The sequence below is a fragment of the Ochlerotatus camptorhynchus genome, unplaced genomic scaffold (genome assembly GCF_037179485.1).
Source record: "Ochlerotatus camptorhynchus isolate MF236.1 unplaced genomic scaffold, CSIRO-AGI_Acam_v1.1 ptg000038l, whole genome shotgun sequence".
NCBI classification, from domain to species: domain Eukaryota; kingdom Metazoa; phylum Arthropoda; class Insecta; order Diptera; family Culicidae; genus Ochlerotatus; species Ochlerotatus camptorhynchus.
The window spans coordinates 1,388,061-1,410,197 of NW_027040529.1; the positions used below are offsets into that span (position 1 = coordinate 1,388,061).

General features: G+C 38.9%; 1 protein-coding gene across 5 annotated transcripts in view; it reads right to left on the reverse strand.

The window, feature by feature from the left end:
* for (cGMP-dependent protein kinase for) overlaps window positions 1-22,137 on the reverse strand; it is a 690,301-nt gene that overhangs the window by 226,440 nt on the left and 441,724 nt on the right. For all 5 annotated transcript variants that reach the window (XM_065234639.1, XM_065234649.1, XM_065234657.1 and 2 more), the window contains one exon: window positions 2,989-3,208. In XM_065234639.1, coding sequence (XP_065090711.1) covers window positions 2,989-3,208 — 220 coding nt within the window. The remainder of the gene's footprint in view (window positions 1-2,988; window positions 3,209-22,137) is intronic.

Here is a 22,137-nt window from a genome sequence, read left to right on the forward strand (position 1 = left end):
CAATTGAATTCAAATGAGTTGATCATTTGACTTGCCTAGTCTTAACCCAGCTTAAAGGCTGGAAGCTTCGTGAAAAACGAGATAGCATTATTATACTTTCTCTTGCTAAGAAAACGAAGTGCAACGAAATCGAACAAAGTGTGTCGATTCAACTCTCAGCTTCAACTTTACACGTTGTGACGTGAGTAGTCTAGCAAAATCAAAAGAGCATGTAAAAGCAATTTCAAGCATGATATTTTGCTCGAATATCCCGCGTGATATTGAGAGAATATGAGAGCGGCAAATTATCAATTTGCTAATGATATAATTTTCATGGCGAATCCATGCAAATTTTTTTTGATAGATGTCATGACCATTTCGAACTTCAACAGCTCTCACAAGGCGTACAACAATAAACCTGATGTTTAACTTTTGTAGCAAACGTTTTGTAACAATTCCATGTACGATGTTGCAATAGTATCCAAATGTCGATGATGGCTTTTGATATTTTAAGTAGCAATTGTGACTTTTTCCCCTGATAACAGGGTAAATTAATTGCAGTGATAGTTTTAATGTAGCATGTTTAAAAATCTGCGAAAGTCTGGAAGATATTTAGGAAACATCTGTCTGTGAATCTTGCAAGACGATTGGAAAAGTAGGAACATCCAGATAAATCTGGAATACTGGCAACACTGCCCACAAGATAGCTTTGGCCTAGCTCATGCTGTAGTTAATGAATAGCGTTTAAATGGTTCTCGATTTCAAGAGTGGGAGTTCTCATGAATTGTTGAGCGTTTTCGATAGCGACATATTGAACACAAAAGCGTACGCAAGTCACAAGAGGAGTGTTTTTAAGCGAAGGTTAAATATGGATTTTTGCTGTGTAACGCACTAGTTTAACGGTTCTTGTGGTAGCAAGGCAACTGAAAGGCTAGAAACTTCTAAGAATCGGGCATTCCACGACGGATGCATATTTAGTAATGATTTGATACGATTTATTGTGGAACCAATTTTAAATACTTGCTTCGAGCTTCACAAAACTGTCCGTATAAGTATCATGCATTTATTTTCCTCAGTGTAAGTGATATAATAATCAAAAGAGTTAACTGACCTACCAATTCATTTTTGGTCATCCCGCAAATAATAATAATAATCATAGATGTTTCAACTGCATTTGTCTTTAAATCGAGAGCTAAAAAAAATAACTCACAATTTAATAAATTTTATAATTTTAAACTACAAACTGGAGCAGGTTTTGAATATAAAATTGCACGTTTAACGATCAGTAATTCAGTTAAATAAAACTGAAATTTGCACGTTCATGTAAATTTATAACGTTGTTCATTGAAAATTAATTTATTTTAAATTGAACTTTTCATTGTTATGTAGAAACATGGATGCTTGTAAAATTTGACGCAAATGAATGGACTATTAAATACTTTCACGTATTATTAAAGTTGAATTGTCATATGTTTCAAGGTCCCGCTCTTTATACCCTTTAAAGTGTTGGAATACCCTCCAAAGGCACGCCCCTTTGTCGGATTCCTCGGACACCACCACCAAGCAATATCACCGATATGACCATGCATCAGAATCCTAGTCTTAATCACTTCAATCTAGAGAACAGCGAATAAAAGCTTAAGCATCACGTAGTTGAAAAATATCTACCTATGGTAGAGAACTACTTCGGCCTAATCGCCCATTTTGGGCCTATCGAGCAGAAAACATCAAATAAATCCATGTTTTCAGAGTTAACAAGTCAATTATGCGTTTGGTACGATACTTTAGGTAATAAGCTACCGAACGAAGTCAATGAGAACGCGTGATATGAAGGTTTGCATCCATTATTCCCAAAAACAAAAGAAGCGCTCCGAGCGAATCAATTTTTATCTTCATCCGATAGGCCGAAGTGAATTCATTGGCGTTTCAATGGCGTTTCAATGCGTTAGGCCGAGTTAAGAATCCGTAGGCCGAGTTTGGCGTCAAGAAGCAATGTTAGACTTTTGACAATATCTCATCGATTGGTTTTTCTTTATCAAATCTTACGGTACATACGAAAAAGTAAATAAATTTGGAAGCCATCAGTAATAAAAACATTCCGTTTGGTGCTAAACTGCGCTAGATTAAGAAAGAGTAAGTGCGGGTTGTGCTTAATAGGCCGGAAATGGGGTAGTTAACCCTATCTATTTTGTTTCCTTGTTTCAAGGTCATCCACGTTGGACGAAGTCAAATCTTGTCACTATCAACAAGGCATAAAAAGTAAAAAGGACTAAGATGTGTTCCTTTGATTACAAAACAATCCTGTTCCCCTAGTTTGAAGCAGTACGGACTAGGCTTCGGTGGTAGATCTTAATGCCAGTAACGCACCACGAAAAGGTAATCTACGAGCTCCTTGTGTTGAAGAATTCTGCACACACCCATGTGTGGACTAAAACCGAACATAACCACGTTCTCGGATCCCATACTGTTGGTTTCCGTTGTGCGACCAAGAACTATTTTCTGCATACATCCCGCGCAAAGAAATTTTGCTCCGAGAACAAGTCTGCATTCAAAAGAATTATACAATAGTGCGAAACCAGGTGTGGAACAGAAAATAACAATCATTTAACCGCTATTCGGTAGAAGCTATTCTCTTTTTGTGTGTGCTCCAGACCGGTAAGCATGGGAATCACACTTTTTTCATTAGTGCTTACAATTTCACTAGTTGATGGGGTCGAGTTAGAGGTTGGCCTCCGAATCAATCAATCAGACGAACAAGATTCGAATTAACATGGAAATGGACGCTTTTATCGAAATTTTCTCCCAAATTGGCATCAATCCGATATCATTCATAATGACACCCGGACGGACTCATTAGCATTAGCCTATCGCTACGAACATCCGATTGCATAAGCTCACTCGGATCGGAACCGAATGCGTGCCACTGAACCTGAGCAGTTGCGCGAACTGGCTTTCTTTCGTTCGGATGACCTTCTGAGAAATTATGGATAGTAATAAAAAAACACTCACCTCTTGAGGAAATCGGAGTACTCGGCCTGCCGGATCAGCCCGGTGCGCATCATGATGGTTTGGAAGCATTGTCGCTCGACGGCCCACAGCTTACAGTCGGTGGCCGCGGTGATGGTTGCCGTCCGTTGGCAATGGTAGAGAATGGCCAGCTCACCGAGCACCTTTGCGCCGGATAGCGTCGAGAGGTATTTACCTTCGCGGGACACTTCGACGCGACCCTCTGGAAGAAAGGAAATGGGAGAGAGAGAAGAAGAGTTGTTAAATTATTTGTAAGGTATCACCACCGGAATCGGGGATTAGTCGGAAGTGGATCATAAAAGGAACTGGTTTCATCTAGCAGATTGAGTAGCGAAAAAATTGATCGAAGCGAAATGATTTTATAGCGGAGGCTAAACAATCAATGGAAATTAATTGGCAAAGTTTCGGTTGACTTCAATCTCCCAACGATTAGATGAATTTAGTTTCTTAATCCTTTATGAAAATCACGAGCATATCTTTTGACGTAGGACTACGTCTGTGATTTCTATATAGGGGTACACTTTGTGAAAACCAAAAATGGAACATGAAACGAAATTTTGAAAGATTTTGAACGTTAATAACTCAGCTGCCCCTGGACCAATTTCAATAATTTTATCATCAATCGATCAGAAATATTTCTACGCATCAATAACCAGGTTTAGACTGTTGATTTTTAACAAGAAGTTTTGTACAAATGCGCTGAAATAACTAACAAATCCACCAATTACATACATGCACATGCTGCTTCCCCAACACAGTCATCAGATAATCGTTTCTAGACGAAACATGTCGATGTAGCATTGCTGCTTCCCCAACACTGTCATCAGAGAGTCGTTAGTAGACGAAACAAATCGAAGTGGCATTCGCCTCTGATCTTCGGGTGTGTGCGAATAGGGAAGATGCAATTGTGTAATATTTGGAACACTCATCGCCATATTCAGAACCACACGCCTCAAACGACCACACAAAATGCTAGAGTTGTAATTTTGTAACCAAACTTGGAAGCAGCGCTGTAAGTGATTTTGATCGATTCTCTTCATCGACTTTCTGTTTCGTTAATAACTCGAAATTCATTGATACGTTTGTTGTTCTGGATAACAGAAGAACATAGTAGAAATAGTGCGAAATAGGTTAGTGAAACCATGGTCATCAAAAGAGGAAATCGATGAAGAGAATTGACTTTCACTCCTCTGCTTCAAGTCCCTTAATTCAGTCGTCGTCATAGCAATGAAAACTAGCATCGCTCTGCTATTGGTTCTTGGGTTACACTTGCTGGTTGCAATTTTGCTATTCGACATTTTCGAAGGACCACAAAAAACATGAAATTGCACTATTTTCTAGGGATGTCCAATTATTCTATTAACGATTAATCGTAAGGATTTTTCCAGCTATTCGATTATATATTTATCGATTTTTCAATTATTTAAGCGCGTAACCGAAATCCCTTTTTATTTCTCCTCGTTTGATTTAGCACAGTTGAGAAAATAAATAAAAGTACTAATATATCTGAACAGGCAGAGATAAGAACCACGGCGTGAAACAGGATCTTAAATTTGCCGAAAAAAGTGTTAAACGGCTTTCTGTTAAAGACTAAGATTTACCAACTTGTTGAGTTTAATGAGAAAAACCAAAAAGGGGAGGAGCTTTAGCTGGGTGGACACTGATATTCTACCTGCTGTTTCTAAACAACGCATAATTTAGTGTAGAAAGGCACAGCAGATGAAGTGTGTGATAAAATACCCAAAATGGGTGGGGCATGATTTTTTAGCTTTCGAAAAATGATTATTTTTTCATGTCCGATTGACAAGCGACAAAACCGTAAAAAGAGGAGAAACTTGAGCTTATATGCCCTTAATTGTTGCTTTAGTCCATACAGTAGCTGACCGAAGCTCCTTCCATTTAGTAGTGTCGTTAGTATATATATCTCTTAGTTTCGTTCGATGTCCAATGCCGTATTATTTATTGAATCGCATCACAGGCTTTCCCTGTAGTATCTTTGCATCTCTCAGGTGAATCACATTTCATCGTCATTATTATCTTCAAAATGTATATATAAACAGAAAGAACCTCGCTCAAATACCTATTCCTTCACAAAACACAAGCTCCTGCTGCACTTAGCAAATAACATATATTATCCCTTGTAGTTTTTTCTGGGCTTCTCCTTAAATAAGCAAGATTTTTCTCTAGTTAGACGGGCATTAGCGCAGATTCCTTTGACATGTTTCAGCAACTTTTGTCCAGTCTATTAAAAAATTCTTCGAATGAACTCGTTGCCTTATAACGAAGACAACAAATCAAGAAGACTGGCAACTTTGCCAGAATCCAAGCGACAGATACAGTAGCGCTGCGCTTGAGTGAAGGTGGAAGTAACGCATAGAAAAATGAGCAAATACACAAACCCTTCTTTTGAGGATGTAATCTTTGCTATAAAATTCGTTCGAAGCATTTACATTTGAGCAGCAGATGACGCGATTGTACCTGCACACTTAGAAATACCTAATTTTACACGTGACGGAATCCATCTTTGACATAAAGGATGAGACGTAAACAAACATGTCATGTAAAATTAAGTGCTCCGAGACTGAAAAGTTCGGTACTCGACGAAAAGTACGTTTGATTGAGCTGAGTTTTGCGTCTATTACGACTCAATTTTATGTCAAAAATGACGCTCGTATATGTCAGTCTCAGATCACCTAAATTTACATGAATTTTTTTTAAGTGTGTGTCTCATAGCGTTTGTATGAGAAAATGGAAGAGTTGCCAGTCTTCTTGATTTATTGTCTTCGCTTATAGTGTCTCCGTATGCCTTTGGCTAGGACATATACAGTTACACAGCTTTGACAGGCCGGACTTACAAAGTTTCGACAGTTAGACAGTTATCTCTTTGGGCACGTATTTGATTTGTTCCCGAACGTAAGTATCAGTGTGTTTATCATCTAAATCGTCACAAATTGATACATCTGCATCGTCAAAATTCCAGCCATCACGGGCGGTGGAGTATTGGTCTCCTGGAATCGTTTTGTACACAGAAAAAGATTCAGAATATTAACTGTCGTGTATCTCCTCGCGTTTTATGTTGAGCTAAAGTTGGCATAAACCACGATATTGTTGAATTATTATTGAATTAGTTTAGAATGTGTTGTTTACACTGTATTTTTATCGCTCTCTGCTTTTCAAAGTTGGAAAAAATGGTGTCATCCGAAAAGCAACGTCGCGAATTGATTTTGCGCAAGCACCTGGAAAATCATCAACTCTCTCATCGGGTTATTGGAAAACAACTCGGAATCGTGCAGTTAACGGTGAGTCGTGTGATTAAACGTTACCACGAAACTTTGAGCATCGAACGGAATGAGAAATTAGGTCAGAATGGATGTTCTATTAGAGATCAGGATCACAAGCGTGTCGTTGAAGCGTTTAAGCGGAATCCCAATGCTTCGGTCAGGGATGTGGCCAAAAAGTTGAATCTGTCCAAGTTTTTCGTTCAGAGAGCCAAGGACCGGGAGGGACTGCATACGTACAAAGTGCGGAAGGCTCCAAATCGTGACGAACGGCAAAATAAGGTGGGAAAGTCACGAGCCCGGAGACTGTACACCCAGATACTGACGAAACCTCATTGTCTCATCATGGATGATGGGACTTACGTCAAGGCGAACTTCCAGCAGCTTCCGGGGCTACTGTTTTTCACCGCCCAGCACAAGTTTGATGTTCCGGAGGAAGTAAGGAAGCAGAAACTTTCAAAGTTTGCCAAGAAATAAATGATTTGGCAAGCGATCTGCTCATGTGGCAAACGGAGTGCACCGTTCGTGGCTACCGGGACTGTAAACGGGGAGATCTACCTCAAGGAGTGTCTAAAGCTATAAAATTTCTGTTAATTTTCAAGTGTCTAACTTGAAATTTTCACGGAAGATATAATATTTTATAAGATTTTTAAAGAAAAATATTCTTAAAATATTCAAAAGGGTCATCCTCTGATTGACTGATGCGGCTTATTTCTGCCACCGTTTCGGTTACTTGTACTTATTGATCATCTTTAGATCGTTTCTTGCCTGTTGGATGTTGCTCTTCGATGATCACAGTTTTTGGAAAAATCTCGAACAGAGGTTGACGAAAGCTTGGATGGTCTTCCTGTCTGGCATTTAGATTGATAGGATACTTACTTCCTCCATTTTCGTCAATTTACTGAGTGACAGATCGGGAATAATGGTTCATTTACGCACGATCTGTTTGCGATGAACAGTTGATAAAAGTAATCGATATACAACATGTCTATTTATAATTTATTGGACACCCTGTATGGCCTCCTTTAGCGGGATCGCAGTAGACTGCGGTTGAAAATATACGTTTTAATTTTACCTGCATATCTTTTCTCCTCTAACTTAACGTTTTTCATAAAAGTGTGTTAGAACCTGAGTTCTAAATTGTGCACGAGGTTTTGAGTTGGACTTGCAGAGGTCAAGAACAAGTGAACTGCTTTCAAGTTCCACAATGAATTCCCGTTTCCTGGCCGAGCGGAACGAGCTACTGCAAATTGGCTAACGTGGTAGATGGACAAGTTTTCAAAGGAGAGCACGCAAGCTACAAACAACCAGTACACTGTAGTGCTCAAGAGCCAATTTCTCGCTTCTGAATAGCCACCAAATTAGAATTTCAAGAAAGGTCAATCAACGAACGTTGAAACTTTATCATAAGTGAAGTAGGGATATTTCATATAAATTCTAATAGAGTCTGGACAAGTTCATGTTGATCTCCGTGGACCGTATACGACTGGTACTATTACATCAAGAAGAAGGATGATTTGAGAACAGTATATGAAAACACTACGAGGCAGCTTGTTACAGGTCCACTTGATTCCTTCGGTAAAACCGTTTCTTTTCTTTTTACTCTATTTATACTTCAAATCCATTACTGTTTATGATACGTCATTATCAGCCTTAGTTTATCAAAACGAACCCTGCTGCAAACCTTTCCCCACATCCAACATCCCAGTGATTTCTCGTGAGAACTTCTCGGTTTCCTTCACAGCGAGTATCACGTCAACACATTCCTTCTCATTTCCTATTTGACTTGCATTCGCACAAGGCCGGCGCTGGTATTAGATATAAGATCTCCAGAATGTTAGTCCCATATTAGATCTCCAGAATGTTAGTCCCAAACATTATCTGTTGATTCTCTGTGTAAATGCAGCTGATCTGGCAATAACAGAGCAGCAACCGTGGGCGGTCAATATAGCTCATTCTCATGCTTACCCTGAACGGCCCTTAACTCAGTTGGGGCATAGAGTATGATTGTAATTGCCACTCATGCAAAATGATGCAGGCTTAGGAATCTCTCAATTACCAATTGTGGAAGTGCTCAATCAAACACTAAGTTTAGAGCGGGCGTAACGCACCAATGGGGACGTCATACAAGCCAAAAAGGAAAGAGACAACCTTAAGGGAGAGTAATAACCATTAGTTAAAAGCACAATTATTTTGGTTTAAGTAAAATAAGGGTGATCTTCACTTTATTAACTTTTTAGAACCTTTGATTTTAGTAGAACGGTTTGTACTTGAAGCAACTTTGCTTAAAAGTAAAATTTTCTTTTTTTTATGGTTCGCTTTATACACCGATAATAGATAAGTATAAACCGACCCCATAAAATCTTTTTTTAGTAAAAAACACATAGATTTCTCCATTTCGTTTCCGAAAAAGATGGCTAAACATTAGTTATGGAAACCCTATGTAAGTATTACATTAGGACAAAATCTGATATTTGTCCAAAGGTGTCATGCACCTATGACCAACAGACTGCTCTACGACCGGAGGAATGCAACTTAAAACTAGCTAAATCATCGGGTCCTCGTTTGACCCTCAACATATTCCTAGACAGCCGTCAGAAAATTACGCAATTGGGTCATGCGTAATTTATATCAAATTCTTTCTCCACGGTAAAGCCATTAAATGTGATATCTGACAAAAACCACACACCGGTCATGGTCGATAAAGCTTGACCAATTTATCGTTGCTACTTCCCATCATTTTGCCCAACCCAGCAGCCCCTAACAAGAGTGCATCGTTTGGTGTTGGTGCATTGGCACTGCATTCAGTATGCAATAAACATACCACAAACTGGAACCCATAAGTCTTCCGAAAAAAAAAATCGAGCGCAAAAAATAGTAGGTAGGTAGCTACATCAAGTTACGTCAGCCCCCAGGTCGTTGATTTCCCACTCAAAACTTGGGCAGAGCGCGCGCGCGATTTGTGTTTTCATCCGGTAATTTCACCGGATCGCCTACCATCGTGTTTTTACTCGTAATCCAAATTTGCACTCATTATCCGTAGGTAATGGCCACCACTTGATGGAACGTGCAAAATTTATGCCCTTAATGCATGAAACAACGATAATTTGAACCAAAACTTGGCCAATGACGAACACAACATGTTTACGATTGTTTATTTGATTGGCCCGAAGTACACGGTATCATTTGTGTGGTTACCGGGAAATTTGGAACGTGGAATTCGGTGAAGTCGAAGCTCCGAAAAAAGGTGTTGTTGTACCTACCTGTATAGGCCGAAAAGAAATTGCTTCCCATCATTTTGTGGATTTCAGAAGGGCTGTGCAACCGCCGACCAATCGAGTGAGGAAGTTGTTGTAATGGTTTGTACAAACAGCACAAATTGACCGTAAATAGAAAATCACTTGGAAGTAAATTTGCGTGCTTTAGGTGTTAGCCGGTGTTCCTTTCGGCAACGGATTGCATTTTTATTGGGCCGTGGAAAAGCAAAAGAAAAACAAAAACTATGCCGAAACCAATGAGCTTGTTTTACGTTTGTTCAATTTTAATTTATGGCCATATCAATTTGATCGTTGCGCTCGTTAGGCCATGATTTTTAGACATAATTCGCAATGGTAATTTATGCGATATTTTGTTGAAATTTTCTTCAGCAAAGCATGCAATGTTTGGTTGCGATAAATTAACACATTTACTTAATATCGGTGAAAATTCAGGCTAAATTGATCGCTTTTCTTAAACAGATTTGTCAAAGTCAGCTCGAGGGTCCCTTCAACATCAAGTACAGGAGAGTTGACTTTTATTTATCGATGTCAATTTTGCAAAATGTCATTCTTACCGACTTCAATGCAAGCGCTGTAGACATTTCCTTCAAAGCGCCTGACCTATGTTCGTATACTCATCGAATCATACCAAGCCTCTTGAGGTCACCGTAAATGTCACGACGTTATGTATATGAAATAACACCTTTTCGACCCGTAGAGGGTAGAAACATAAAACTTCCTCATCTTCCATGTTCCCATCACTGACCAGGCGTCGTTATCATCAGAAAGGTGCAAAATTTAACTCGCACATATGGGAAAACTTAAACTATAAAATGCCAGGCCTCTTGCGTAATGTGATTAAACAGTTCGTAAAATGTTTTCCGAAACTATGCCCTCATCATAAGTCAGTCTGGTGCCAGACTGTCAGACGGTGGTTGTGCTGCGGAGACATTTTTTTGCAAAATTTCGCCCCAAGAAATGGGTGGACCAGATAGGTATACTAACAAACGGCTATGAAATAACTGACTCTCGGAATGACAAACAAATTGCCCGATAATTTATTCCGAGTTGTTCACCGCGCATGTACACGAGCCATTAGCATTTAACGAAAATTACCTAAATCATGGCGAAACGTGAGCGTTGTATTTATGAAGATGTGACTGAGGGTGAAAGTTTTCAGTGCAATTAGCGAAGGTATGGGAATTGGATACCGAGATGACCGAACAAGTGTCATCATATGTAACGTAAGTGTAAAATAAGCGTGATTATATATCCTGAATCGATAATAGAATTCCAACCGAACAGGTGCTCGATTTATTTATAAAATATACAAGCTACCGATGAGGTATTTCAATTTAAATTGCGCTTAAGGTAGAAATAAACGACATTGAAGGAAATATAGCAGTGAAATTCTATTGGTTTTGATTTGATTTCGAATTATTTTGAAAAACATTACCAATCGATTTTTACTCGCGGGATTTAAAACAAAAACATTGGTTCGAAGTTTTTCACATAGAAGTCATAGAAGGGACATAATGAGCATCCTGTACTTCAGCCTTAAATTTCCTTGTTTAAAACAAATTAATAACTTAAGCTGCAACGGATTCAATACCGTTGCCTTCGTATTGCGCTAGGCTGTATGCACTCGACTCATACGATGAGCCTCGAAGTACTCGCGGGTGTTCTCCCACTGACAGATCGTTTCGCTGAGCTGTCTTTCCGGTTTCTCATCCGTTGTGAAGTATTGAATCCTTTGGTAATTGAACACTTTGAGAAGCTGCTCGACCAAAATCCTCAAACAAGATTCATGAGTTTGTACTATGAGTACATGACGCTGGAGGTTGGTCCTTCTTCATTAATCTCCAATCGTGATTGCTTTCAAGCCTTCTATAGTTCCTCTGTAAATTTTGATCTGACCATGATGCAAGAAATCCATGGAATACTAGATCACCATCGGTCGATGGTTGTTCCCTCAATTTTTGCAATCAAGTACCACCATGTAAGTAACGATAAAAGATTTTTCACAGATGGGTCAACCATTAATGCTTCCACTGGATTTGGTGTATTTAATCAATTTCATAGCGCCTCCTATAAACTGCAGAAACCATGCTCCGTATACGTTGCGGAACTCGCAGCTATATTTTACGCAGTAGAGCGAATTGCCTCACTACACAGTTCGAAAAAGTAGTGTAAATTTCGATTCAATATGATGCACATAAATGGAGCGTCACATATCATATAAGTTTACATTATATATCATGTAAAGTTCTGACACATTTCATGCAATGTAGCAAATATTGTATACAAAAGCCCATCTTTGTAAACAACATTGTTTACAAGTTGCTCGGTTGCGGAAATGAAATTTAAGTTTACGTGAATGAATATTTACATCACAATTAAAATTCAGAATTTTTATTTGTGTACCTTCTGACCATTATTTCATTTTTACGGATAGTCTTAGCTCATTGGAGGCTATTCGTTCAATGAGGCCGATGAAGCACTCCTCGTATTTCCTGCCTGAAATACGAACTAAACTGAGTGCTTTATCTAACTGCTCCTATACTATCACCTTAGCTTGGGTCCCATCTCATTACTCAATTCCGGGTAATGAGAAAGCGGACTCATTGGCTAAGGTGGGCGCTATGGAAGGCGATATTTTTGAGCGACAAATCGCCTTCAACGAATTTTTCTCCATTGCTCGTCAGCAAGTCCTCATCAGTTGGCAACACAAATGGAAGTGAATTGGGAAGATGGTTACATTCTATTCTCCCACAGGTGTCGAACAAACCATGGTTCAAAGGGTTGGACATGAGCCGCGACTTTATACGCGTTATATCAAGGCTTATGTTCAATCACTGCTCGTTAGACTCGCACTTCTATCGAATTGGGCTCTCAGGCAGCAATTTATGTGCGTGTGGCAGTGGTTATCACGATATCGAGCATGTTGTTTGGTTGTGTACCTTACACCGTGTTGCCAGATCTGAGTTATCCACATCCCTCAGGGCCCGAGGAAAACAACCCACGATACCCTTTAGAGATGTCTTGCCGAGCCGAGACCTCGACTATTTGAATTTAATTTATGTGTTTTTAAAACGGATAGATTTGAGGATTTAGAAGTTAGTGTCATCTTGTGTTCTCCCAAGTTGTTAGCTACCAATCAGTGTACCCCCATGTTTGTCTTTTTCATCAGAGTGTCGCCTAGTTCGAGATCAAGAGCACATTGCTCTCTAAACCTTGTGTTCATAATCCCTACCCTGCCATCCATTTGTTACAATTTGTTACCCCTAACCTCGAGATAGCTGCGAGTAATCGGCCCCCGCTTTACTAACGTTAGTTTTAAGTAATTTTGTTATCTAAACAATGAATATCGGCTCCGCAAAGCTACAGCAAATGAGCCTGGAAAAATAAACGAATTATTAAAAAAAAAAACAAATTAATCGGTAGTAGGTTCAATATCAATATGATGCTGGCCACCTTATGACAAACGTTTCCAAATTCATTTAGGCAAATTTGGATGCACATTTTTAATTGGCGCAATGATTCAATCTCGTTAATGTTTTCCTTCTATTATTTAGCACAAAACGACGACAGCTTTTTTCACTATAAAGTGTTGTCTCAGATAAAACCATTTTTGAATTTTTTATTTCACGAGGGCACTTTTACCGTTTTAAAGTGAAGAAATATTCTTCACCCTTAGTGACGTGAACAAATGTTTGAGAAAAATGGAGCAAAAAATGCACATTACATGATTACATAATCTAAACATTTTCATACAATTTAAACTTGTGAATGTTTGGCAGTCTTTCACACGATAGTTCCATTATCATCAGACAAAATTCAGGAACTTGAAAACATTCTAAGAACTTCATTGAAGTTCCTAATAATTCAAAGATGATCCGATAGCTTCAGGAAAATTCCCTTGAGTGAATATCAACGAGGTTGAGGGCAGTTCCATCAAATTCAGGAAAACTGCAAGATTTTTTCAGTGAACTTCAAGGCAGTTCTGAAAACTTCAGGGCAGTTACATGATTTCAGGAGGTCAACGGAAACCTTCACGAAGATCCGATGAATTAAGAATAGTCCAAAGAACTTAAAGGATGTTTTTCGAGAACTGTACAGAAGATCCAAGATATTCACTTGAAATTCAAGAGAACTTCAGGGAAGTTTAAGGATCTTTTGGGCAGTTTCATTAATTTCAGGACATTTTCAAGAACATGAACAGGAGAATTGTGAGAATTTTAGGAAAGTTCCATGACTTTTGAAAAGATAAGAGATCTTCAGGACAGTCCCTAGTGTAGTGGTAAGCGTGATTATCTCTCACCCCAACAGGCCTGGGTTCAATCCCAGTCGGCGCCACGGAATGTTCTGAGGCATAAAGCCGCTGGTCCCCGATTCATGAGTTGATGAGTCGATTGGTAGGATCCAGGTATGGGAGCTGCCTCCGTGGCGTCGGTAGCATTGGTGCTCAGCACGGAAAACAAGATCGACGGAAAACAAATCAAGGAAAAAAAGAATTCAGGACAGTCCATCTTCTCAAAAATGTAAAAACTTTAAAAATGACAATTTCAACAATCTGCGGAAATTCCGACAACTATTGGAAAATTTGGGGAATTTTACTGAAGCATAAATAGTTCTAAGGCGAATCCACTAGCTTCAGAAAAACGGTGGGATATTTTAAGAAGTTGCGAGTGCTTCAAAGATATCCAGAGAGCTTCAGGGAAATCAAGAGTACTTCATAGAAAATAGAACTTGACTTTCAGGGTTCCTAAGAGCGTGTCCATTAATTTCAGGGATGTTCCAGCAACATAAAGAAAGTCCAGACTTTCTGGTAAGTTAAAGATCTGTAAGGGTAAGTTCCGAAAAATAGAAGACAGTTCCACCAACTTCTGTAAAATTTCGAAAGAATTTTCGGGAGTTTTAGGAAAGTCCAGAGAAAAAATATCAAAAATGTTACGGAGTGGAAGCAGAAGATGAACCAATAACTTCAGGAGATTTGAGAGAGCTTCTTGGAAGCTCCAAGAAAAACAGGACAGATAGGAACATTCAATTAATTTAATGGAAATGGCTGGATCTTTAATGGAAAACTGCAGCGATTTTCCGAGAGGTTTGTGCAAATTTTGGAAACGTTAGGGAAGTTTTATGAACCATTCATTAGGGGATGTTCCATGTTTTAAATGGCACATTCGAGTTCTTAAAAAAAGCGGAACTTCAGCGAATATCAGAGACCATACTGTTCCATAAATTTCAAGAAAATTTCGAGAGGTTTAAAGAAGTTCTGAAATCTCCGAAAAGATTAATTATATTCAAGGTAGTTGCGAGTACTTCGAAGATGATCAGAGAACTTCAGAGCAGTCCCATGAACTACAAGAAAATTGCAAAAACTTTCAAAGAGGATTTATGGAATAATCCATTAATTTTAGAGATGTTCCGAAAACTTTAGGGAATTAATGCGAAAAAAAGGATAATTTCTGGATCGTTATAAAATTTAGAGTTTCGCTACAGGGAATAACTGTTCGGAGAATATTAGGGAAAAGTTTTTCTCGAGCTTCAACAAAGTATTCAAAATTTCCGGGGAATTAAGGGAACCTCGAAATATCTACACCCTCAATCTAGCTCTGTAAAATCTCCAGCAGATGATGACATTGGCTTTTATTTTTGCTGATACCTCTGTGAAATATATGTTTGTGAGCTGAGATTTCAGCATAAATTTAATTACTAGCTGAGTCTCGGCAATTGTTTAACTGAATCTCAGCAAAATAAATTGTAGAACTACTCGGCTGTTGGCATCTCGGCAAAAAAAATTAAGTGTGTAGGAATTTCATGGCAATTCAATTAACTACAGATGAATCCTAAGAACTTTTATACAATAATTGAAAATATTTCAGCGGCACCGGTGGTGTAGTGGTAAGTGTGATTACCTCTCACCCTAGCAGACATGGGTTCAATCCCAGTCGGCACCGCGTCCCCTAAAGTTTTTTGATCTTCTATTATGTTCCCGAAGTTCTCTGGACTCCTGAGTTATCGAACATATCCAGAAACTTCATAACTTCCTTCAAATTCACATAACTTATTTAATGTTACATTAATTTTCCTAAGCGCGAAATCATTTACGAAGTTCTTAGATTTTCTATAAAGTTCTCTAAATTTTCCTTAAATTTTGGAACTACCCATAGATTCTCGGATCTAATTCCTCAAGATCATATAATTTCCCCATAAGTCTAGACTTTCGTTGATGTTTTACGTGTGTTCCTAATGTTATTCGAACTGCCCGAAAGATCGCCGAATTTCTTTAAAGTTCGATCGACTTCCCAAAAAATTTAATTTTTTCCTTAATTTAATCTCCGTCGATCTTGTTTTTCGTACTGAGTACCAATGCTACCGACGCCAGGGAGGCAGCTCTCACACCTGGACCCTACCTATCAACCCATCAATTCATGGACCGGGGACCAACGGCTTTACTTCCCTTCTGAAGGAAGGCCTGATCAGAGATATTTTGCATCAGAACATCCCGGCGGCGCCGACTGGGATTTAACCTAGGCTTTTGGGGGTGAGAGGCAATCACGCTTACCACTACACAATCAGTGCCGCTACAGCTGTCTTTAAATTTTAGAAAAACATATCATCGAGCACAATTTTAAAAGATCGATTTTGTTTTTCTTATAATAGACCGTGAATATTGTACTTGCTACTCCGTTTCTGATCTGAACATGTACAATTCCACAGAGAACCACAAAGATGGAGCTTGGCAAATGCTTATCCATATTCAATGTGCAAATTCACTAATTAAAGGTATTTATAGAGCAGTACATGCAACCGGCCTCGTCCATACGGTCTTTTAGGAAGGGGAAGGATGATTACGATGACAACCGTTGTTACATACGCTCAAAAAATTCCACACGTCATCATCATGTGTCTCACACTTAATTGAGCACTTATTGTCAAACACATCCATTTCATGTGTGAATCTTATGCTGTGAACCATGTCTCAATACAATTGGTTCGAATTGTGACACACTTGGAGTCTATGCGCCTCACATGGTGATATCAATAACTTTGCACAACATAGTTCAATGTTGTACAATATTCTACATTATCGACTTCTACTTTACCAACTCCAAAATTGAATCGTAAAATATATAAACAAAGCTGCCAGAGGGCAGAGTTTACACATGTCTTTTTAATGGGTCTGATTTGGGAATTGATCCTGGACTGTTGGGGTGTGCTGCTGACGTTGTCTTCGTTCGATCTCACTGGGCCACGGTTGTTCTCATATTGATTGATTGATTGATAAGGATGAAGTCACAACTCATGTTTTCGATGTTTATCTTGCAGAACAAGCAATCCACATAGCATTGAAATGCAAAACACTTCAAATCCATCTGTTTTGAACAGTAGTATGATTCAATGTGCAATACACTTAAATTGATAGACATAGATTATCAACATTACGAAGTTTCAAACACTAGAAATCAACGTGTATGACACATTGAACCATGGTGAAACACACTTAAAATAAATGTGATTGTGCATATGAAAAATCAAGTGTTTTAACACTTCGGTCAGACGTGAGGACTTTTTTGAATGTAGAACTTGTTTACCTCTGCACCTCAACGATGGCCATGAAGCAAATTTTCGAGACGTTTCTGATTCAACGCATGAATGAACTTTGACAGGAGGCGGTTACCTAACGCCTGAGACAAGCAATATCTATATCATAAAATTCTGTCAGGCAAACCAGCTCCAGTCAAAGTTGTGTGAGTCAGGCTATTTTTGATCTGAATTCACTGTGATACACTCAAAAAAGTCTACACGTCACATTTATTCTACTTATATTTCCCCTTGGTTCGCTGTGTCATACACGTTGATTTCTAGTGCTTCAAACTTTGAAATGTTCAAAATCTTTCGCTATCAGTTCAAGTGTATTGGCATTGAATCACACTACTGTTCAAAACAGATGGATGATGCTCGGACTCCAGCAACACACTATCGAATATTTTCAGTGTCTAATGATAGATGAAAAAGTGTTCTCATCGATTTTGAGGGACTGATATTTCCATGACTTGAATAGGAGAGTAAAATTAATAATCGTTGAAAAATGAGAGATGAAAAGACTGTCGATTCTCAGCTCTGCGAAAAGCAGCTTGAGTGATGTGTCGCTTGCAGCTAAGCGAGAATTTTGATCTCTTATTGAAATGCAATGAACCTTAATTTTTGAAATTTTACTTATTTGCAGTCATAATAAAGATTGCTTTCATATGTCGCTTATTTCCGTCCACTACAAAAAAAGTTGAAAGTCGAACGTTTTACTAAAATTACTGAAACTTCATACCGGCTCTGCTAACAAAGTCCAAAACAATACCGGTAAGTCAATAAATAGTTGTTCAACCACTAGCCTAAATCTATCTATTCTATAAGTGTACGCTCAATTTTGCGATTCCCTGTAAAGACCTAATAAAACATAAATTTCAGCAAAAAAAAAAACAAAAAAATACATATGGTGCTAAATCCACACGCATAACACAACAAGGGTAAAGATTTGTTGCTCTCTCAAATGATCCAACCTCTTCACTTGATTTGATCCAATCCAATCTAGTGCAGTATGTCGAGAGTCTCCGTACTATAATTGTGCCTGGATTTTTTGCTTATTCCCACGAAGAGGCTCCACGCGCCACTTCACTCAAATGCTCCAAGTTCAGCAACAATTCAGATGTAACGGTTTGGCCTTGCACTACACGACTATACTTATTGGCAAATTACCAATAAGTAGCACCCGTCACAGTTGCTGATGTTGCTGCACTTTACGAATAGATCCAGTTGCCAATCTCCGGGGATCGACTTCCCCAAAGACCGAATCCAGCAAATCTGTTCCGGATCATCCATCCATTTTATTAGCTCTGCTCTGTTTACACATGGATCACCGCATACACCGCGAGACAGGAACTGAGATTTGTTCCTATTTTGTACAATTTTCAAACATTGATGTAGGTTCATAGAGAGAAGCAGCCATAAACAACCAGCAAGAAGCTATGCGGAAGAAACCATGCTTCTTCGAATTTGCGGTATTTGCTTCCAATTTTATGGACTTTTGCTCTCGCCTGGTTTAGGTTTCCTATGCTTGAGTGAGAGGGAAAAAGTGATCAAACAAGCATGAAGGCAGTCAGTCAATCAGTTAGTCGGTCGTATTTGTCGTCTGGCTGCAAAGTTATGACGGAGCGATAGTTGTGCGGTTTCAGCTAGTATACTGCTTTTGCGGTTTAGTTTACAGCTTCTTCCTATTAACTAAATGTGCCAATCATGTTGTGAGACAAACATAATTCATGCTTCTTTTGATCACGCTACCTAATGCCAGATGGTATTGTATCATTATGTAATAGATTAATTCGATTGCATTACACTTATAATTGGATGGTATGACTTCGGCTTGCTATAAGTCACATTCAGATTTCTACCGGACGGAAAGATTCGTCATCCCAATTGACATCTACAGAGTCGATTTTCCCAACCTGATTAAATCCATTAAACTGCTGCCGGTAGCCAGAGAGATTACACGGAACACTAAATATTTCATACTGATGGCCACTTTATTCAAAAGATTTGCACTTGACCAGTCCGCGCTCGTGGCTACAAGGAAGGTAAGCTTTTATGTTTTTTATGGCCTTCTTTGTTTTCGAGATGGTGATAATCTAGTTGTTGCACGCTTAGCAACCGAGAGGGGAAACCGCCCCGAAGACAACCGCTTTGTGTGAATCGTGTCGATATGCCTCGCACTTGGCTTAAACATCACTCAACAAGCGGTCATTAAAGTTAATCGCGTTTTTTTTCTGGACCCACCACAGGTTACAATGTAAACAAAACAGCTGTTTAAGCTATGTTGAACTAGGTGGTGTTGGCTTTGCATAGAGGAATTATAGCCCAAAAAAGTAGTCACAACACTTGGGTCGTCGTAACGGATATGTTTGGAAATTAAGGGCGTTGAACGGTACAACACCGATTGCCAATACAACTACCCAGCGGATTATGAAATGCACGTACGCAGCAGATATTGTAACATACGGACAAGTCACCTCGGTTGATTCACCATAAACTCTGACTCATCGATTTAAATGCGCTCCGGTGACAATCCCCGTTATGGTAAGATTTCATTGACAGATCATTAGCATTCCCGCCAGTGTCAAAGAAACCGTTTGTCACCGCTATTTTAGCATTCTACGTCGCATACCAATCGGATCAGTAAAACAGAAATCCACCTGTCAGGCGGGTGCAAATTGCAGTATATGAAACATAACTCCAACCGCGCTGACCACCCGCCTCCAACCTTGTGGAGAAACAAAACAAATTGATTTGTCATGGAAATTCTACACGATAGTCTATTCATTAAAACCTGTCCGTGAATGTGTGCATTCGAGCAATTAAAGCTTGCATGTCAGCATTGAAATTATGAACAGATGCAATGTCTTCCTTTACCGAATGCATTGTATGTTGGTAACGCCAGTTGTTGGGCACGTACGCAAAACTTAGTGGATCGATCGTTGGAAAAATAGTTAGCCATCTAGCTCGGTACGACAACGTCGATTACTTTCCCAGTAGACGCGGTCCACAGTATGTAAATTAATTCAAGTGCCATCAATTAATTTAAAATGAGCTACCGACGATGCGCGACGGTGATATGTCAAGTGCAAACTGTTATGTAACTATGCCGCCGCCCATGGACGCTTGTCGCCGGTTGCATTGTTGGATGTTTGAGACGTGCCAGTATTACGTGGGTCAGTCAGTCCTCGTTTGTTGGACCAACTGTGGTCTCCTGGCGCAGTTGATGAAACACATAAATCATTCACCGCCATAGCTTTGAATAAGCAAATGTCTTGAAATCTTCCTCACATTTCAAAGAAGTAGTATGGTTATGATTATTGGCTTAGCCAATGGGACTGTTTAGGAGGTGGGGGCCAGAAAAGTTTCTTCCTAGGTCAGAGTTTTCAATCCATAGGTCTTGACCCATCATTGATAGGTCACGAACCGTATTTAGATGGGTTGCATGAATTCAGACAACTTAGTCATAAGCTTTTAAAATTTTATAATAATTCTACTGAATTTTAAATAATGTTGGATTATCGAAATTTTGCTCTAATGTGATCCTATTTGAGTATTTGTTTTTGTTAGTTAAAACGGTTTGAATTTAATATCATTGAAATGTTCATGAAAAAGATACTTAATTTTCAACCTTGTTAGCATTAAAATTTCTTATAATACAGTTATTTAATTTATCATAAAAGAAGTTAAACGTTTTCTATAATCTTGGTTAACGCCAACTTAACGGAAAAATCCACAAAGAGTTTTTGGAGTAGGTTGAACCATTTCACTGTAATGCTCATACATATTTTGACGTTTCAAAACCATTCAGAAATTTCAATGCCATTTTAAATAATTATTTTTTGAGATTTATTGATACATTATCATTTGAGCAGTTCCACGTTAACTAACGAATCTAGTTTATTCTTCCCTCTCTCAGCATCCAATCAAAATTATGTCTGGAATAAAAAAGGTAGGGAACTAGAAACAAAATGGTAGGGAACTAGATTTTCGGATGCATAAAATCTCTGATCACGCCTTCCTTCGGGGAAGTAAAACCGTTGATCCCTGGTGCATGAGTTGATGGGTCGATAGATAGGTTCCAGGTGTAGGAGCTGCCTCCCTGGCGTCGGTAGCATTGATACTCAGTACAGAAAACAAGATAAAATGTGGCCATATTGAGTGCCTAGGACCTGACCACACCCGGACATGTGGAAGTGGTCAGATACTCACTTGAACAATACCCATTATGTGGTTGAGGTGCCTTATAATTCGCATCATAATTCGAAAATCAAACCAATGGTGGATATACTGGATGTCCATGATAACATCTGGATACGTTTCGGGTGTCCCCGAGAATGTGAATAGAATCTGACTTGCAGTAAAACCCATCATACGATGCCTCCAATCATATTAGAATTAAAAAATAAGGTCATTTTTAGTTATATTGACAATGGGTGTCCTGGACAACATTTACCACACCCAAATATGTTCCAAGTACCTCCGAGGAAGTGGCCAGATTTTGACTTGAATATCTCAAATCACATAAGACTTCAACGATAAGATCATTGATAGTTATATTTAGTGTCCTGGACCACCTTGGATATATGCGGACATGTTCCGGGTTTTTCTGGATAGTGGTCAGAATCTGACTTGAACTAAAAGCCATCGCACACCAAACCATACACACCTAGAAATACCTAATATTACACGTGACGGAATCCATCTTTTACATTAAGGATGAGACGTAAACAAACATGTCCTGTAAAATTAAGTGCTCCAAGACTGAAAAGTTCGAAAGTACGTTTGATTGAGCTGAATTTCACGTCTATTATGACTCAATTTAATGTTAAAATTGACGCTCGTATACACACCAAAAATCAGAATCGATTTCCAACAAAACGGATTGCTCAACTACTTCCAGCAAAAATACATTATACTGAATAACCAGCAATGCGGAAAATTTTGCTGGATGTTCAGCTACCCGCATGATCTGTCGAAACAGGGATGTGTTTTAAGTTTTATATTCC